This window comes from Periophthalmus magnuspinnatus, chromosome 17 (genome assembly GCF_009829125.3).
Source record: "Periophthalmus magnuspinnatus isolate fPerMag1 chromosome 17, fPerMag1.2.pri, whole genome shotgun sequence".
Taxonomy (NCBI): domain Eukaryota; kingdom Metazoa; phylum Chordata; class Actinopteri; order Gobiiformes; family Gobiidae; genus Periophthalmus; species Periophthalmus magnuspinnatus.
The window spans coordinates 747782-767764 of record NC_047142.1 but is presented as its reverse complement, the minus strand read 5'-3'; the positions used below and the strand labels follow the sequence as shown (position 1 = coordinate 767764).

The 19983-nt window shown below is 40.1% G+C and overlaps 1 protein-coding gene across 4 annotated transcripts in view; it reads left to right on the top strand.

Moving 5' to 3' along the window:
• Positions 1–19983, top strand: part of LOC117385051 (adhesion G protein-coupled receptor L2-like) — a 222171-nt gene that overhangs the window by 120936 nt on the left and 81252 nt on the right. For all 4 annotated transcript variants that reach the window (XM_033982292.2, XM_055228534.1, XM_055228535.1 and 1 more), the window contains exon 6: positions 16448–16756. In XM_033982292.2, the coding sequence (XP_033838183.1) occupies positions 16448–16756 (309 nt within the window). The remainder of the gene's footprint in view (positions 1–16447; positions 16757–19983) is intronic.

Genomic DNA, 19983 nt, shown 5'->3' with positions numbered 1-19983 from the left:
CTTTTAGCATCATTTTAAATACATCTGTTGAATATTCAGTTTATTTACTCAAACACATTAAGCTCGGGGTTCAGTCAGTGCTCTACCTCTGGACTCGGAGCGCCTTCACATCCTGCAGGAGTACCTCGCTGGAGGATTATAAACTCTGTATGTCTATAGGAAAAGCATAGGAGACAGTACAGCACTACTACAACTGCTGCTGCTCCTTAAAACTTAAAACAGTAAAAATGGTTTAATAATTGATTTCAGAAGTTGAAGCCTGGTCAAATAAATAATAAACTGCGTATTTTCTGTTCCTGCCTTTGCCTGTAGCACTTTACATCTGTGCACTGTCCTCACGCTCCCGTTTCAAGGCCGTTAGGATCATAATGTTAAAAAATCGAGTATTTTTGCCCTGAAGTTTAATGTCAAAAGTCCACTCTGCGCCGTTAAACTATATATATCTATATTTTTGGGCTGTTGGAGATGTTTAAAGTCGCAGATGTCAAGTGCTGTAAGTGCCAAGTCTTTTCTGTCGTTGTTTACGTGGAACGCTCCGAGCTCCTGAGACGAGGCCAAACCCAGTCTCTCCGTCTCTCGGCGTCGTCTTGATTATGTTTTAATATTTTGTGTCGTTTCTGCAAACACATTCCTGTGCGGTTCCTCTGGGGGGCCATAAAACGACACTCATCCGGACGACGCTCTTAACGAATGTGTTCAGCGTCTGCGTTTCAGCTCAAACTCTGTGATAAATGCGTTTCCGCGGCGCTCAATCCTCGACTTTTCCATTATTTTTCACAGATGAGTCGCCGTGATTTAATAGATTTCATTATTATTCTCACAAAATCGACAAGTTAAAGCCACAGTGTGTAACTTTCCGTGGTTGGCGCGTCATCTGCACGATTCCGTGGAAATACAAAGTTAAACCCACACCTCAGAATATTCTTCATCTCCACGGATATAGATGTGTTTTATGTCATCGCTAACCCGCTAACCGCTACGTTCCAAACAGGAAGTGATCATGTTTGCACTTCCTGTTCCATCGACTCTGGCTCCATTTCACTTTCTATTGTAAAACTGCGGCTCCTCTCTCTGCAGCTGCTCCTGTCAGACTCGTGTGAGCGGTGGACTTGTGCGTTGTGTTGTTTTGTGCAGTTTGTGATGTGTTCAGGAGCCACGGGACACGGCGGGAACTTTTGGAGGGGCTCTACGTTTAATCTGCTGCTTCTTAAAAGTCCAAAATGAGATTAACATTTCCCTTTGTCCAGCCCAAACTACAGGAAAGAACATAATGGACAGAGTTAGCATCTCTGCGCACAGTTCACACGAAGAAATGAAAACAACGGAGCGACATCAGAGCTCAATATGAACTTAAACACAAATAAAATATAATTACAGATGTAAATAAAGGCAAATAATAACAAAAGGACACGTTAATCATGGGATTACAACAGATGGATTTGCAAAGGGACGAGGCAGCGTCAAACTCTGAATTTATACTTAGGGCGAAGGTCACACGAAGAAGAAACAAAAGCATAGAAGAAGAGTCTGGAGGACCAAGACTGCAGTAAAACAAACGCCAAGTACAAGCAAAACTGTAATAAACAAAAGCACCGTTTTGTGTCATTATGCAGATATTTGTGATCATTCTGGTCTTAAATGTTCGTATTAACCCTCTACATGATCCTGGGGTTTTTATTTCACTATTGTGTCTGTAAATCGAGATATGAACATTAATAACAGACACGTTAGGCGAGACAGGTGTGAGAAGGGGCGTGACCTTCAACAGCCTCTCTCCTGATTGGCTCTGTGGTTGCTATGATACTTGTGATTGAAATTCTCCGGCCTCGATGAGCTTCATTTGGAGCCGAACGCTGTGGTGACGTCACGCTCACTTAGTCCACTTCTTTATATAGTCTGTGGTTTAATGCCACACTGCGGAACAACCAAAGGAACGACATTTCCAACTCAGGTCTGTGGAGATGAGAGCTGCTCAGAGTAATGGATGTAATGGATGTTTTTTTTCTGTTTTTCAAAGCAATAAACCACATTTGTCAAACTCAAATGTCGTTTTATCAGAAGAGACGCAGTTACACAGACATATTTTTCACAAACAGTTACTTGGCATCTCTGCAATAAACGTTTAATTTGTGAACTTTGAAACATCTTAACATACTCGTGCTCCTTGTTATGGCTTTTAAAAACACACTGGTATCGGTCAGTATCGATTTACTGTGGCACAAATATCAGATATCGACTCAAAAACTCCACATCCGGCCGTCGATATTATGCACCAGAGGAGTGTTTATCGGCACATGGCGGCGGCGTGGCTCTTGGTGTCAGATTGCCCAGAGAGAGTGACTTCACCGTCTCTCTGGAGAAATGGCGGCTAATTGGTGCCGCCCTCTCCCGGTTTGAGCGCCGGGGGAAACGCACGTGGGCTTTTTACTACAAGGGAATCTCCACAATCAAAAGAAAATTGCAGCACGAGCGGATTCCAGACATCAAAATAAGCCGGAGTTGACGTGTGATGCGTACTTGATGTAGTGTTGACTTCCTGTTGCATATTTCATGTTCTTGATGTTTTAACAATGGCGCTGTGATAAAAAAGTGCGTCACGTAGCAACTCGAAACAGAGATAGAGATTGGTATCTTCGCTTTGATGGAAGAAACAAAATAAAAATCCAGTCGCTCATCCCGGAGCCATCCTAATTAGAGTGATATGATTTTCCGCTGAGAACGGCAGGCATTGTGCTAAAACAACCGATTTTAATTGTGAAAAATGACACGTTTGAGGCTCCGCTCAGAAAAAACTCAAAGACTAAATTGAACACGATGGACACATGATCTTTTATGGAAGACGAACAAATTAACCTTTTTCTCTGGCAACGTTGGACACTGATGCCAAGAGAGAAAAAGACGTTACGTTTACTGTGCAGCAGGAAATGATAAAAAACGGCGTCTCATTTTGTCTCAAAAAAGCCTCATCGAACATGTTTGTCCTCTTATGTTTGTCAGGGTAACCCAACCTCGCCTCGTGTTCTTCTCCTCTATACAAGCAATTATACTGCGGGCCCCGTCAATTTGAATTATATTTCCAGGATCCAGGAACACGTGAATAATTCAGCAAACCTCCTGTATTTAATGGGTAAACGATGGAGCTCTGATGAAACACGGGGTTTTTGGACCACCACAGTCCGGCTTAATGTGGGTGGGCTCATGTGCCATGTCCAAGGATTAGTTTCTTTTCATACTCACTTTGAACAAATCGTTTTTGTTTATTTGTTTGTACATTAAGTACATTTACATTTGAGTGAGTGGCTGCAGATGTGCACACCCTCAGGTCTTTCTGTGGGACGTCCTGCAGACCCCAGCTCTTTAATGAGGCTGAAGAGCAGGACGTTCTCAGAGTAATGTTCTTCTTGTTACATAATGTTTGAGTTTCATTTCATGGTTTTACTGACTTTAATGGCTTTACACAGTGAAAAAGACTCTACGTTTAGTGTTAGTTTTTGACTTCTTAGCCAATCACACTCTATGAATGAATATAAATGAATATATATGAGTATATATGAATATAAATGAATATAAATAATCATTTCTGTGGAACAAGTCTCTCATTGTGTAGCACATTAGCACATTACATTACAACAATACCCAGTGTTGGCCTTGCACAGGTGAGCAGCAGCTCTTGACTGCACATAATGTGCAGTGGATCGGTTGGAGAGGTGCTCGGGCCCCCTGTGTCGGCGCCGTACGCTCTCAGGAGCGTCTAATCAGAGCGTGCTGTTCCAGGCACATGCAGATTAGCCTCATATCTGCAGCACAGAGCAGGTACCACCGCTTTAATATCACAAAACACAATTACACTTGCCCTCGTATCGCATTATATGCATATATTGAATCAAGCCAGTCAGCCGATGAATCATCCCACTTTTCCTAAGTCAATAAAAACTTGAGAGGCCGCGGCGTTTTCTGCACTTTCACTCTGCACTTGTTGCACTCGTGTATATTCAGGTTGGAAGAATCGATTTCTCCAAAATACACCGGGTGACTCACTGCTGTATTATTGTGGAAATTTATAATGATCAATATTTTGAGCCGACCTGCTGTTCAAAACGTCTGATCGATCCGGACCTGACCGAGATGACTTCCTGTTATTTCACCTTTCCGAGTGTCGTTGGCTTTCACCACTTTAATGGTTTTCAAACTCGAACGCCACAGTCCTGAGGCGGAATTCAGGCTTTTCTGAACCAAACTTTGTGCCAAATTAGGTCAGTCACATGTGGAAGGTTCTATTTCCAAAGCCAGAAAACAGCAGAAAAAGTGTTAAAATGGTTTTGCTGATGTTGTGTAGCTCGTTTGAGCGTCGTTTGATTGTGCGTTGTGTTTGTTCATTTACATCATTAAATATAAACATCACTTTACCTTTTTGCCTCCTCTTTGTTAAACATGTTGGTGTTGGAGCTGCTGTTCCAGTGACTTACCTCAGCATTAGCATTCACCTGAAGTGCTCATTAGCCGCTGTTGCTAACCGCAGTCTCCTTTCTCCTCACGCTAACCACGCACGTCAGTCCAGCTTTTCGCCGCCTTCTCGTGTGCGTGGATGTGAGAACGTGCGGCTGACAGACGCACAATGACTGAATGAGTTTTAAGGTAATTAGCCGGGCTCTTTGCCGGGAAAAAGGTCACGCGCTAAAATGTCAGTATTGGCACGTCGCGGCGCGGGGCGGGCGAGAGCTTAGCCGTATCTATGACCTTGATCTAGTAAATCAACTGCACGACGCAATCAGAAAAAACACACAAACCACGATATTCAGATTTTGTGTGGCGATTATCACGACCAAAATAATTGCGGAAAAGTTGCCGACAGTTTAAAAAATGTTATAGTTACGAATAATTATAATTTTAATGTTATGAATACGTTCCATGTTTAAACTACTTTTATATAATTTGACTTTTTTATCAGTAAAAACGACGATGATCTAGTGCAGAACGTTTTGGGTGAGCAGGGCCGTCGGCAGAAATTTGGTGGCCTGGGTCAATCTGGGCCCCGTTTGTCCCCCTCCTCGATAAGCAGCTTTCTTCTGCACATTCTGAGGATTATCTTGGTTGACAATTATCAGGATTACTGTATTTTTTGGACGATAAGTGTCACTTTTTTCATACTTATACTCAGATGCGACTTATATGTGAAATTATTCAAATATAAAATGAGGTCCAGAGTAAAATTATTAGCTTGTTTTTTATGCTGTATTAGATAAAATGTCTGTTCTTGGTCTCGGATTTTGTCAAATTAATTTCCCCAAAAATGCGACTTATCGTCCAGTGCGACTTTTATATGTTTTTTCTTCATTATTCTGCATTTTTGGCTGGTGCGACTTATTCCCCAGAGCGACGTATAGTCTGGAAAATACGGTATATAGTGTCCCGTGAGTGATTATTGTCGACTCTTTTTATCACAACAAACAATATTCCTGTTTACCGTCCCATTCTTACATCCACCGTGATTTTGTAACTTGCTAATTCTTGCTAATAAGCGTCCCCCATGTCCCGATTCGTCGCCCAGAGCAACCGCCAGGATCATATTCACAATTTCAGATATGACCCTGTGTAATAAAAAGAGTAAAAAAAGAGAGTAGCCTACAGATAAAACATAAAAACGCCTATAACATAGTTTGATTGCAGCGTGTTCCATTAGCAGAACTACTAACCTATAACATTTCAACGCATCATTAGGCTAATTGTGAATCCATTTGAGCAGAAGCATAAGGCGACAAAAAACAAAAGAAAAACACATTACAAAACTTTTAACATTTTTGTATGTCTTATTCCCTCCGGTTGTATGTTCTGTGCCAGCCTAAAAATAATAATAATCAGATTTTGGCTCTGAAAATAGTTATTCAATATCAGAGTTGGACAAGTTCCCTCGGCAAAAGTAATTAGTTGTTATGGTGACGAAATGTCCCTGTTGACCCGGGACAGTCCCAGTTTTGAGCCCCGTGTCCCCCGTCCCAGCAGATTTATACAAAACCAGTGATTTTTGAGCAGTTTGATCGTAAAAAAAAGGGAATATATAGTCATTTGTTTAGATAAAATACAGAAAAATGTGCTTGAAAAGTAACATAAGGTAAAAAATGCACCGACAGTTTATGACAGACACAAGAAAACCTGGATCTCTCTATTGCCGTATTTTCCGGAGTATAAGTCGCTCTGGAGTATAAGTCGCACCAGCAAAAAATGCAGAATAATGAAGAAAAAAACATATAAGTCGCATTTTTGGGGGAAATTTATTTTACAAAATCCGAGACCAAGAACAGACATTTTATCTTTAAAGTCAAGTTCTAATAATAATAATAAAATAGAGAATAACAGGCTGAACTGTACTGTATTTTCTGGACTATTCGTCGCTCTGGAGTATAAGTCACACCAACGAAAAATGCAGAATAATGAAGAAAAAGTTCATGACTCACAGCTTTTTGCAGCATTTTGAACAGAATTTTTTGTTTTGACGTGAGAGATTTTGCTTTTGGGATTGAATATTGTAATAAAACGAAATCAAAAAGTTGTAGAAGTGAAGACGTTTATCTGCGCATCCAAGCCCATCCCTTTTGCCCAGTTGACAGATTTTAAGTTACCGTATTTTCCAGACTTTACGTCGCTCTGGAGTATAAGTCGCACCAGCAAAAAATGCAGAATAATGAAGAAAAAAACATATAAGTCACATTTTTTGGGCGCATTTATTTTACAAAATCCGAGACAAGAACAGACATTTTATCTTTAAAGTCAAGTTCTAATAATAATAATAAAATGTGGAACAACAGGCTGAATATCAGTACATCACGCTAACGCTAATGCTAACGCTAACGTAACACATTTATATTTATTCAGCTCCATGAAGCACAGACAGAACTGAACACGTGTCTGGTTTGTTAACGTAAGATATTAACAGTTAATCAGATAAATAAAGCAGAAAAAACAACAAGTTTACTCTGGATCTCACTCTATATAAGAATAATTTCACATATAAGTCGCCCCCCGGACAAACTATGAAAAAAGTGACACTTATCGTTCAGAAAATACTTTATTTATGGACACGTGTTATTTCCTTCAAGTATAATTGTTTAGTAACTTTTGATATGATTGTCCTATGGGTGAGATGAGTAATAATAGTTTTTCCTGATATTAAAAAACAACAATCTGTTTTTTGTTTGTATCACACTAGCATAACGTTAGCATCTGATTTGTCTGTTATTAATGTTCATATCTTGATTTACAGACACAATAGTGAAATAAAAACCCCAGGATCACGTAGAGGGTTAATACGAACATTTAAGACCAAAACGAGTCGCCCGTGACCACTCCCGATTTGGTACGTGGCGGCTAACGGATTAGCTTTGTCCATTTATATAAACACGATCTATGAGCTAAAAAGAGCCGTCGAACATTTTGTCTGTATTTGTCACATCAAGCACAGTTCCCTTCCTGCGACGTGACCTTTACGCTGGCTAACAGTTTTATGATAACGCCGGTTGTTTTACAGAAATCAGCCCCAGAATCCCCCTGGCTGCACGATTACTGCGAAACGTGAAATGTGCGCTTTGTCACCGCGGCTCTCGCAGGAAATGGATATATCTGTCTGGTGATGGAGTGTCAGATAGCTTGATACCGCCGTTTTTTTTTCTACAGAGGCACCCGGGGACAAGGCTGCAGAGGCGTTCAGAGCGCTAGGACTGGGTTTGGTGCTGTTTCGCGCAACAGGCTATGCTAACAACTGCTAATCACATGTTATTTATACGTTTCTGTGTGTGCGTATCGTGCCGTTGACTTGTATGTACCGTAAATTTCGGACTATAAGCCGCTACTTTTTTCCTCCACGCTTTGAACCCTGCGGCTAATTTATAGATTTTTACTGCCTAACGGCCACTGGGGGGCGCTCTGACAGTAAATGCAAAAGTGAGACATGAAGAAAGATTATGAACTGATGCTTTTCAGACAGTTTAAAAAAGAAAAAAGCGTTTCCTAAATAAAAACTAAAAAAAACCTTCTGTGCACCGTCTTTCTGTGTAAATATCACACGTTACAACACAAAAACCTGCGGCTTATATTCAGGTGCGGCTTATATATTTACAAAATTGATTTTATTTTCAAATTTAGCTGGTGCGGCTCATATTCAGGTGCACTCTATAGTCTCAAATTTACGGTAAGTTCTTTAAAAATAATGGGTGAAATTGCGTCTTTCTAAATCCCTGCTGGATGTTATTAACTTGGAATGAAACGATCTGCTCGCTAAAAAGTAAAAACAAAATAAAAGTGGCTAAACTTGATCGCAATAATGATGGGGTTAGATATTATAGATGGATTAAACGTATTAAAGAGGACACAAGAGTCAAACACGTTACGAAAAGTTATAGAATTTATTTTAAGTCAGTTTTAATTTACGTTAAAATGTCCAAAAAAAACCAACAACAACATAAAGATGGACGATTAACGATTATATCACAGTTTAAAAAGTTTTGGATATGAATCGTTAAAGAAATGTCATAGTCTTGTGCTGTGTCGTCAGTGAAAACAGCTACGATCTAGTGGAGGATATTCTGGATGCGCAGGGCCATCGACTGAAATTCTGGGGCCCGGGGTAAGACGTCACACATGGGCCCCCCTCTAATACAAATTATTAGAGAGTCTATTTCTGGGCCCCTAAACCCCGGGACAACAGACCGCTTTGTCCCCTCCTGTCAACTCCCTCTGTCTTTGTTGACGATTATCACGATTATATAAAATGTCCCACGAACGATAATTGTCGACCCTTTTTATCACGATAAACGATATTATTGTTTATCGTCCCATCGCTAGTGTCAGCATCACTAACCCTAGAACGGAAGACGTCCCCGAACTAACCTAGTCAAACAAAAGACAAAAACAGGACAGCCGTTCCCAAAAGCTCAAAGACAAAAAGGCTAACTGCAGCTAACAGGTACGGTGCGGCAAGAACTAAGAGAGCGCCCCCTGGATGTGAGGTTTATTTATACTACAACCAGCCACGCCCCAAAACAAGATTAAATATAAAATACACGTAAGATAAAGAGGCAAAGGGGCGTCACACTGTTAAGAACATAGATGTTTATATAAATACACTTAGCTAACGCGCTAATTCAACTTTACATTGAAAAACTGTCTCTGTCTCTGCTGTTTCAGACTCATTTTGGTCTTAAATGTTCGTATTAACCCTCTACATGATCATGGGGTTCTTTTTTTTCAGTTCAGTTTTTTTATTTTTTTATTTATTTATTTTTTTAGTTCTTTTGAGTTTTGTTTTTTGTTATTTTTAGTTTATTTTTTATTTATTTTTTTGTTATTTTGAGTTTTGTTTTTTTGTTATTTTTATTCTATATATTTGTTTTAGTTATTTAGTGGTTGTTGTTTTTTTTGTTATTTTGAGTAGGTTTTATTTTATTTTGAGTTTTATTTTTATTTATTTATTTTTTTGTTATTTTGAGTTTATGTTTTGTTTTGTTTTTTTAAATCTGTGTCCCCTCTCTCTGTCTCTGCTGCTTCAGACTCATTCTGGTCTTAAATGTTCGTATTAACCCTCTACATGATCCTGGGGTTTTTATTTCACTATTGTGTCTGTAAATCAAGATATGAACATTAATAACAGACAAATCAGGTCCTTCTTTCCTTAAAGTCGCTCCTGTTAGCGTTAGCAACAGGTTTGATTGACAGCGTTGCTAAGCTGGAGTTAATTTAAGGATTGAGTTGTGGAGAGTCGACGCTTTCAGATAGAGGCTGTGGGGCTTTTTGAGGCTCAGTATTTATCGTGTGAACATTTTCTTTGTGAAAATGTGGAGATTTGGGGTATTTTTGTTACGATACGAAAAGGTTTTGAGGGTTGAATGAATAACTTTATGGTTAATTACTGCTCCGTTCTGCTGTTTATTCATCGCAGCTCAGGCCTTTTAACGACACTGTCTTTTTAAAATGGTTTACTGGGATTTTCTTGCGTTATTATTATTATCGCATCAGTCACGTAAAGTAGTTTGAATATTACCGTTTATCACATTATTTCTCTGTCGCCGTCTTGTCGTCTTTAGCTGTTCTTTTAGGCGAGCGTAATCATTTCAGTGAGTGACCATTAGCGCGTCCGTAAACTCAGGTACCACTTTATAATTAAAACTCTACTTTCTACCGCTTAAAGAACAGCTAAATATGGAACCGTCTGCTAATTCCCATTCCGTCTGTGACCTTTTAAAAGAATTGTGACTCACAGTTTACTCGGTCTTATGAAACTGAGCCGGTCTTACGCTAGCAGAAGGATATTTCCAGCTAATCATCGCGTCTCGGAGGACAAAATAAGTACTGTGGATTTATTGTATTTTAACAGTGGAGTTGTGTCTGAAGTCGTTCTTAAACCTGCTTTGTTCTTCTTCCGTTTGTGCGTCTACGGTGGCCCTGTGTGGACATTCTGTTACCGGCGTGATGTCGCATATTATGAATAAATTAGAAGCTTAATCAGCGCCAATACATTTCCTATACGCCCCTGAAGAATCAAACCGCACTGTATAAGATCATGAATATTCTTTAGCCCCGGGAAACGTGTTCATTCTCGTCTTAAACAGCCACTTCCAGCCCTTTTCTCACAGATTCCAGTGTATTAACGTTAAATGTTATAATAATGGGTAATTCACTTTTAGATCACGACATTTAAGCGAAAAAAAAGTCATTAAAAACCAAAGAAGTGGACTCCAAATGAAGCGCGTCGAGGCTAGCAGTTATAAATCTGACCGCGAGTGTCATAGCAACCAAAGAGCCAATCAGGAGCGAGGGTTTTGAAGGTAACGCCCCTTCCCGCTTAGCAACGCTGGTTTAGCACAAAGCGGATCGTGTTTTGCGTGAATTAATATGAACATTTAAAACCAAAACGACGAGTCTGACAGCAGCAGCTACGGAGAAAGTGATGACGATTTTCGATGGAAAGTGAATTGGAGCCGGAGCCGACGGAACAGGAAGTGCGCCCATGATCACTTCCTGTTTGGAACGCGGCGGCTAGCAGGTTAAACAATCTATGATAAAAAACTCTCTATTTTAAATTATTGTTTTTTAAAAAGTAAAATGTGTTAATCCTGATATATTTGTGCGAAAAAACAAAACAAAACGTGACCATATGAGGTGGATTATGTAACTTTTTTTTTCGTCTGCCGCTTACACATCTCCGTGGAAATGTTATTGCTTCATTAAACTTATCCGTCTCCATGGAAACCTGCCATTACGCTAAACCACAGCTCAGATCTGTGGAGAGGCGACACTCCGAACAGCAAGAATGAACGTTTTTCAAGACGTAGTTTTAAAGCAATCGCAACGCACACGACAAAATAGACGCAAGATGGAAAGATATGTTTAATGCCACACTGCGGAACAATCCAGGCAACGTGGTAACATCTCCATGGAGACGAGTAAAAACAGACCAGGCCGCATTTAAACCATCAAAGACGTTGACATGGAGACCGCGGACGTTTTAAGGTTTTGTTTTTCATGCAACTTTTCAAATTCAAAGCACACGACCGATTTCGGAGACTAGCTAGCTCCAGAACTCGAACCATATGAGCCGCGCAAGAACGCCGCCCCGAATAAACAACTCACTGTTTCACGTTACGCTCTTGGGCCATTCATACGGCCCACAATCTCACAGATCCCCCCCCCCCATTTCTTGCTTTTCATTTCCTAGTTATCTCCGGGCATTCGTTTTCCTCAGATACCCATCGACCGCGCGCGCACCTGGAGACGCTAACGCTAACACTAAACGCGCACACGGACTACAGCGCGTTGTAGTAGGCGTGGATTGAATACGGCAGAATCGCATTATTGCTGATGTATGGGTTTAGCTTGGAGCGCCGCGTTGTTTTTTTTGGTTTTTTTTCCCCCCGCGCGCGCTAGCTTTATCAAAATGAACCAGATAAACTAGACGAAAACGAAAAGAGAAAGAAGGGAAAAAATACTACCTAAACGTACGGCGGCTTTGTCTTTGGTGTTGACACTTAATCAGCCCGAGGTATTCTGGCTCCGACCAAATCAACGCTTTGTCAGAGGACGCCCCGCTAACAGAGTGCGTCTTATTTATGGCTCGCAGACAAGCTAAGGATAAAAAGAGCTATGTACGTACGCGGAGTAAGGAAACAGCGAGGAACAAGACGTAGGTGGCTCGAAGTCCGCTGTGAGTCAATACACGGCTAATCTAAGCAGCATGTGCCGTATTAGGGACAGATGGGAGATGTGAGTGGGTATATTTATTATCCTGCGTCTGGTTTAATTTTAAAGGGTAGTAAATTATGTTGTTTGGAAGAGAATGAATGTAAATGTGGTAGTACTGAGTTTTCGGACATAAACGTGCAAAATGATGGATATCGGTAATAACTGTACGACAACGACGCTCAGATCCCACGGCGCGGTGTTATCGCCGTATTAACCTCAAAGCCGGATATTTATTGCAGATTTGAAAAGATTGTTAAAGTGGTTTTTTTTATTAAAGAGGCCGTGTTACGCTGTGTTCTGGTTTGTTTTAAAGTTGTTTCCTCGTCAACAAACAGACCTGGAGTTGTGTTTTGTTTCATTCTCACATGTTTAACGCACAAACCTGCACATTTAGGCTAAAGAAAACACTCTGTTCCACCTCGTGATGTCATCATGTGGTGATACAGGAAGTGCTCCACTGTGTTTTTAAACTCCACACACCTTCATTTATAGAATCATTTGGATCATTTGAAGGAGTTAGCATTTTAGTACTTTTTTGTTTTTTTTAGCTTTTTTACCAATTTTTCTAGTTTTTTTTTTATTTTATTTATTTTTTGCATCTTTAGCAACAAAATACACACAAGAAGCGAGCATTTTAGTTGTTATTTTTAAATTTAACTTCTTTTTTTTTTGCAACTAAACATGCAGTTTTAAGGTCAACATTTTAGCTTTTTTTTTTAGCTTTTGGTGCCTTTTTTTTTTTTTTTTTTTTTCCAATCTCAACTGAACTAAACTTGAAAAGCTCCCACTTGATGACATCACAAGGTGGAACAGAGCATTTTGAGCATTTACAGACTAATAATAAAGTGTTAAACATGTGTGAATGAAACAAAACACAACTCCAGGTCTGTTTTTGAGGAGGAAACACGACTTAAATCTCAGTAGATTCATTTTGCGTAACATCGACCCTTTAAAAAGTCTTTTGTGCTGTAGTCAGTGTTTTTATTATTTCACAATTTAAACACATTTCTTTAGTTTGGCTGCACTAAAATTGAACAAAGGATCATGTAAATCATCATGTTGTGACATTATACATTTAGAGCCTATAATCTGATATATTTTAAGACCCAGACTTCCATAATGAGGCTGTTTTTCACAAAAACTTTGCTTACAACAGCGAAAGATGTTTTAAGGGACGTCAGTGTAAAGAAATGACCTTAGAAAGTATTAAAGGCCCATTTTACACAAAATTCTGTTCTAATGATGTGACTGCATTAGAAACAGACCTGGAGTTGTGTTTTGTTTCATTCACACATGTTTAACACTTTATTATTAGTCTGTAAATGCTCAAAATGCTCTGTTCCACCTTGTGATGTCATCAAGTGGGAGTTTGCAAGTTTAGTTCAGTTGAGATTGGAAAAAAAACAAAAAATGGCACCAAAAGCTAAAAAAAAGCTAAAATGTTGACCTTAAGACTGCATGTTTAGTTGCAAAAAAAAAGAAGTTAAATTTAAAAATAACAACTAAAATGCTCGCTTCTTGTGTGTATTTTGTTGCTAAAGATGCAAAAAATAAATAAATTACTAGAAAAATTGCTTAAAAAGCTAAAAAAAAAAAAAAACTAAAAACTTACTAAAATGCTAACTCCTCCAAATGATTCTGTTGAAGGTGTGTGGAGTTTAAAAACACAGTGGAGCACTTCCTGTATCACCACATGATGACATCACAAGGTGGAACAGAGTGTTTTCAGTTTGAGAGAAGATCTTAAATATGCTGGTGTGTTAATTAAACAGTATAAGATTATTATTAAAAAGTACGAAATAACTTAAAAATTTGAAGTGATTTTTTTATTTATCATAATGTACTGAGAAGGAAAAAATACTGATAATTGTAAAAAAAAAAAAAAAAAAAAAAAAATCAAGAAAAAAAAAATTAAAATGCATTAAAATAGTTTATATTTAAAAAAACAAACAAAAAAACAACTAAAATACTAGCCCCTTCATGCTATTAAAACAGTGTATTTTGTTGCTAAAAATGCCAAAAAAAAAGAAAAAAATTGCTAAAAATAATTACAAAAAAACCCCCGCTAATGCCCTTTAATTTTTTTTAAAATTTTCCATAAGTTGTTTGCATTAGACAGTTCCCATCACTCACGTCGATTTGGTGCTTAATGTGCTACAGGCCGTGGACGGTAATGGCACGAGCGTAAAGTCCAAAGTGCTGTTCATGTGGTACGACTGGACAGGAAATAAAATGATAATGCACCTCTGGCACTGTGCGCCCGTGCTTTTCCAAATAAGCCCACGTGAAATAGAGTGTTTACTTTTGTTTAGTGACAATACAATCTGTGCGCTTCACTAAACATACAGGGCCCTCCGCCGCTAATATTGGCACCTCGATAAGATCTATGCTGATGTCCGCCATTTCGGGTTGTGGAGTTTTCCGCCGAGTTTCTGACCTCGAAAGGACTCGACGCATTTCTGTGATTTATGTGTTTGGGTTTGGAATGAGTTTAAAAAGTAAAGACGCTCTGGGGCTTTAGTGCAGATTGAAGACTTTACACTGAAAACTCTCCTCCCTGGTATTTAACACTAGCCCCGCCCCCTCCTCTCCTCCCTGGTATTTAACACTAGCCCCGCCCCCTCCTCTCCTCCCTGGTATTTAACACTAGCCCCGCCCCCTCCTCTCCTCCCTGGTATTTAACACTAGCCCCGCCCCCTCCTCTCCTCCCTGGTATTTAACACTAGCCCCGCCCCCTCCTCTCCTCCCTGGTATTTAACACTAGCCCCGCCTCTCCTCCCTGGTGTTTAACACTAGCCCCGCCCCTTCTCCTTGGTATTTAACACTAGCCCCGCCCCCTCCTCTCCTCCCTGGTATTTAACACTAGCCCCGCCCCCTCCTCTCCTCCCTGGTATTTAACACTAGCCCCGCCCCTTCTCCCTGGTATTTAACACTAGCCCCGCCTCTCCTCCCTGGTATTTAACACTAGCCCCGCCTCTCCTCCCTGGTATTTAACACTAGCCCCGCCTCTCCTCCCTGGTATTTAACACTAGCCCCGCCCCCTCCTCTCCTCCCTGGTATTTAACACTAGCCCCGCCCCCTCCTCTCCTCCCTGGTATTTAACACTAGCCCCGCCCCTTCTCCCTGGTATTTAACACTAGCCCCGCCTCTCCTCCCTGGTATTTAACACTAGCCCCGCCTCTCCTCCCTGGTATTTAACACTAGCCCCGCCTCTCCTCCCTGGTATTTAACACTAGCCCCGCCCCCTCCTCTCCTCCCTGGTATTTAACACTAGCCCTGCCCCCTCCTCTTCTCCCTGGTATTTAACTCGCTGCAGGATTATCTTTTATTCGTGTCGTGTTCTGTTTGACTTTTACGTGAAGTTCAAGTTTTTAAATGTGATACAGAAATAATCTGGAATTGAATTCAAGATAAAACTTGTGATTTTGTTATATAAAATTTTGTATTAATTTATTGAATAACTGATGTAAAATAGTGAAAGTGAATTTTGATTTATCATAATTTAAAAAAACAAAAAACATAATTGAATATTGATTTTCATATCAGAGTAACAGAGAGAAACATGTCCAGGAGCATTTGAGAGAGAGACGTGTGAAATACTGACCCCTCCACAACATGGCAAAAAAAAAAAAGTCTTTAAAAAATTAAATGCTAACCATTAAAAGTTAGTTGTTAAAAATTCTGAAAAAAAAAAAAAAAAAAGTTAAAAAACAAAATAAATAGCTAAATAAGAGTGTATATTTAGTTGTTAAAAATACAAAAAAAGCTTTTTAAAAATCCTTAAAAAAAATGCCCCTAAACCGCCACTACACCATTAAGAGTGCATTTTGTTGCTAAAAATGTAACAAACAAAAAAAAGAAATTTCTAAAAAAATGCTAATCCCTCCACACCATTAAAGGTCTGTATATTTACATACTAATATATTTCACATACTTATATATTTCACATACTAATATATTTCACATACTTATATATTTCACATACTTATATATTTCACATACTAATATATTTCACATACTAATATATTTCACATACTTATATATTTCACATACTAATATATTTCACATACTTATATATTTCACATACTTATATATTTCACATACTTATATATTTCACATACTTATATATTTCATATACTTTGTACTTAAACACTCCGTTCCCGTGTCTTTGCCTTAAAAATGTTTTATCTCATTTCTAACATTTCTCTTCTTCTTTCAGTCCCGACCATCGAGGATTTCTCGGCTCCTCCGTCCAACTCCAAAACCACCACCATGTTCAGCACCACCCCCGTCTCCACCGTCCGGCAGCACAGCGACACCACCATGTCCGGCCCCGACCCTCGCGACGGCCGGGACCCCTTCGAGGACCCCCGGGGGCCCCCCGCTCCCGTCACCGCCGAGCCCACGGCGGCCGAGCTGCCCCCCACGCCGCGCCGCTTCTGTGAGGCCATTCGCCGCAGAGCCATCGACTGGCCCCAGACCCACACGGGCAGCACGGTGGAGCGACCCTGCCCCAAGGGAACACGAGGTACAGTTTACCCACAATGCACCGCGTTCAGTTTACCCACAATGCACCGCGTTCAGTTTACCCACAATGCACCGCGTTTAGTTTACCCACGATGCACCGCGTTCAGTTTACCCACGATGCACCGCGTTCAGTTTACCCACGATGCACCGCGGGCTTAGACAGAAGCTTCAGTTTGCTGAGCTACATCGCACAGGAAAGGTGCAGTATGTCACTTTTCCAGGGGAGGGTTATCGCTTTACCTAAAATGTTCCACAATATGGCATTAAACTTGTCTATCTCCATGGAGACAAACAGTTCAGATTTACACAAAGAGGTTTATGTTCATATAAATGCTGGACTAAATCATGTTGTGTTAAAGGTGCTGTAAGTAACGTCTAAGGCAAAAAACTAAACAAAAAACTAAAAAATGTAAAGCTAAAAAAAATAAAAATGCTAAAAGTCTGACCTTGCCACACAATTAAAAGACGTATTTGTTACTAAAAATGCCCCAAAAAAAGAAATAACTAAAAAAACAACTAAAATGCTAACCCCTCCACACCATTAAGACTAAAAAAAACTACAAAAATCGGCAACAAAAGCTAAAAAATGCTAACATGCTAAAATGTTAAAATGCTAAAATGTTAAAATGCTAAAATGCTAAAATGTTAAAATGCTAAAATGTTAAAATGCTAAAATGTTAAAATGCTAAAATGTTAAAATGCTAAAATGCTAATATGTTAAAATGCTAAAATGCTAACATGCTAACCTGTCCACACAATGAAGACTGAATATTTTGTTGCTAAAAATGTTTTTAAAAATCTACTAAAATGTTTATGTTCATATAAATGTTCTAAGTCATGTTGTCTTAAAGATGCATGATGTAACTTTTCTAGTGGAGCGTCTGTTACCTGCTTGTCTCCATGGAGAGCTTATTGCTTTGCCTAAAATGTTCCACAATAGCATTACACTTCTCTATCTCCACGGAGACAAACAGTTCAAGTTTACGTGTTCAACTAAATCGTGTTAAATGTTAAAGGTGCCCTAGATTTTTTTTTTTTTTTTTTTTCTGGCCTATCTCCATGGAGACGAGCCCAGTCATTAGATCCAGTTACAGGTCAGGTCTGTGGAGAGGCGGCCCCGCTCGCCCACAGTAAGAATCCACATTTATCTTTGCGTGTCTGAACACTGAAAACACCAGTAACTGAATAAATGTGAGATGGAGTTTAATGCCATACTGCGGAACATTCCAGACTGGCGTTCCCAAGCGGCGGACGTCTCTCCAGAACAGCTCCTCGGACAAGTACAAAACGAGTCGACGGTGCCAGGAAGACGCCACTTGGAGAACGGCGTTAATTAAAAAGCCAGAATATAACGCGTGCCAGCGCTCTAATGCGGCGCCGTTACAGTTTGCTGCTTTGCGTCGCCAGATCGGTCGCAAAAACTCAGTAATTTGTCGTTGTTAAGGAACTTTTGACTGTGAGTAAGTAAACAGAATCATGCTGTGACTCGTTAGACACAAACGCACTGCAGCGTCGCATTCTGACATTTATTTCTTGCAGTTCATGTTTTATTTTTCCCAATACTGAACATTTAAAACAGTTTTTGGGGATAAATCTGCTGTGGTTCGGGTTCAATATTATGGATTATTGTCTAAATTTATCGCGTTTCAAAATACGTTACCGGGACAGGCGTAAAGTCTGCCCGGTTACAGATGATGTCATGACGGAGCGCTTGTTCTTTCTCTTCACATCAACGAACAACTCACTTATTCACACGTTCACACACAGACACAGGTGGTGAAATGGGTTAAGTGTCTTGCCCAAGGACACAGCAGCATTTATCTGTTGGATTTGAACCACCAGTCTTCAAATTCGTGGACAAAGTCTTTACCAACTGAGCTCCTGTCGATGTTTTGTTGTCGGGACAGGCCTAAGCGTAGTAAAAGTCTGCCCGGTAACAGATGATGTCATGAGCAGGGACTTGTTTTTTTCTCTTTACAACAATAAAAAATAAATCTGATACTTCGCAGATTTCGCCTATTGCGGGTTATTTTAGAACGTGACCCCCGCCATAAACCAGGCACCACTTTAATACAAAAATACATAATTGGACAGAAGTGGCAGGTTATTAAATAAAAGACGTACAGCGCGGTCGGACTCTGCCCAGAAACGCTCATGACTTCACTGTTTGTGTTGGAGTTTGAAGTCAATCGTATAAACAGTTAATCAGCACCTCGCCGCGGTCGGGACGTGCACCTCCACAAACCTCCCCCCCCCGAAAATAGTTTATGTTCCAGCTCCAAAAAGCCATTCCTGGCCGTGTAACGAGAGTAATCCCAGAGCAGAATGCCCATTTCCTGTTTGGCGAGGCACATGCATCACTGTGAAGATGATGGATAAGATTTACGAAGGTATGAAAACACGACCAGAAGAGCGGCGTTTTTCAAATCTCTAATTACAGCCAGAAAGAGTCGTTATGTTACACGCAAAAAAAAAAACACACAAAAAACAGGAGAGAACGTGGGAAGTGAGGCATTAAAAGGAAAAGAAATGAATTGAAACGTAGCAGTGACATCACGTTTTTTCAGTTTGTCTCAGTTTGTCTCAGTTTGTCCACTGATCTGAAGGTTGCAGGTTCGAATCCCGCTCTCGACGCTCTGTGGTTTTGTGTCCTCGAACAAGACGCTTCACCCACCTCGTCCTCAGCGTCTGTGTGAATTAGTGAATGAATAAAAGCTGCAAATATATATTTTTGGGCTCAGTATTTATCATGTGTAGTTTTTCTTTGCAGTACACTGGTCCCTCGTTTATCGCGGGGGTCACGTTCTAAAAATAACTCTTAAAACGCTCATAGGCTGTAAAAAAAAAAAAAAAAAAACACGAAAGATTATCGTAAAGAGAAAAAAAGGCAAATCCCTGTTCATGACATCATTTGTTGCCGGGCAGACTTTTACAGCAAATGCTTAGGCCTGTCCCGACAACAAACGGTCCACAGCAGCTCAGTTGGTACAGACTTCGCCCACTAATTTGAAGGTTGGCAGTTCGAATCCCACAGATGAATGCTGTCGTTGTGTCCTCGGGCAGCACTTAACCCCCTCAAACCCAGTGTCCGTGTGCGCTGATGTATGAATATGCGAGTTGTTCGTTGACGTGATGACATCATTTGTAACCGGGCAGACTTTTTGCCTGTGGGACTACATTTTGAAGCGTGTTGTAGTGAGGAACAACTGTAGTGTGGAGATTTTGGTT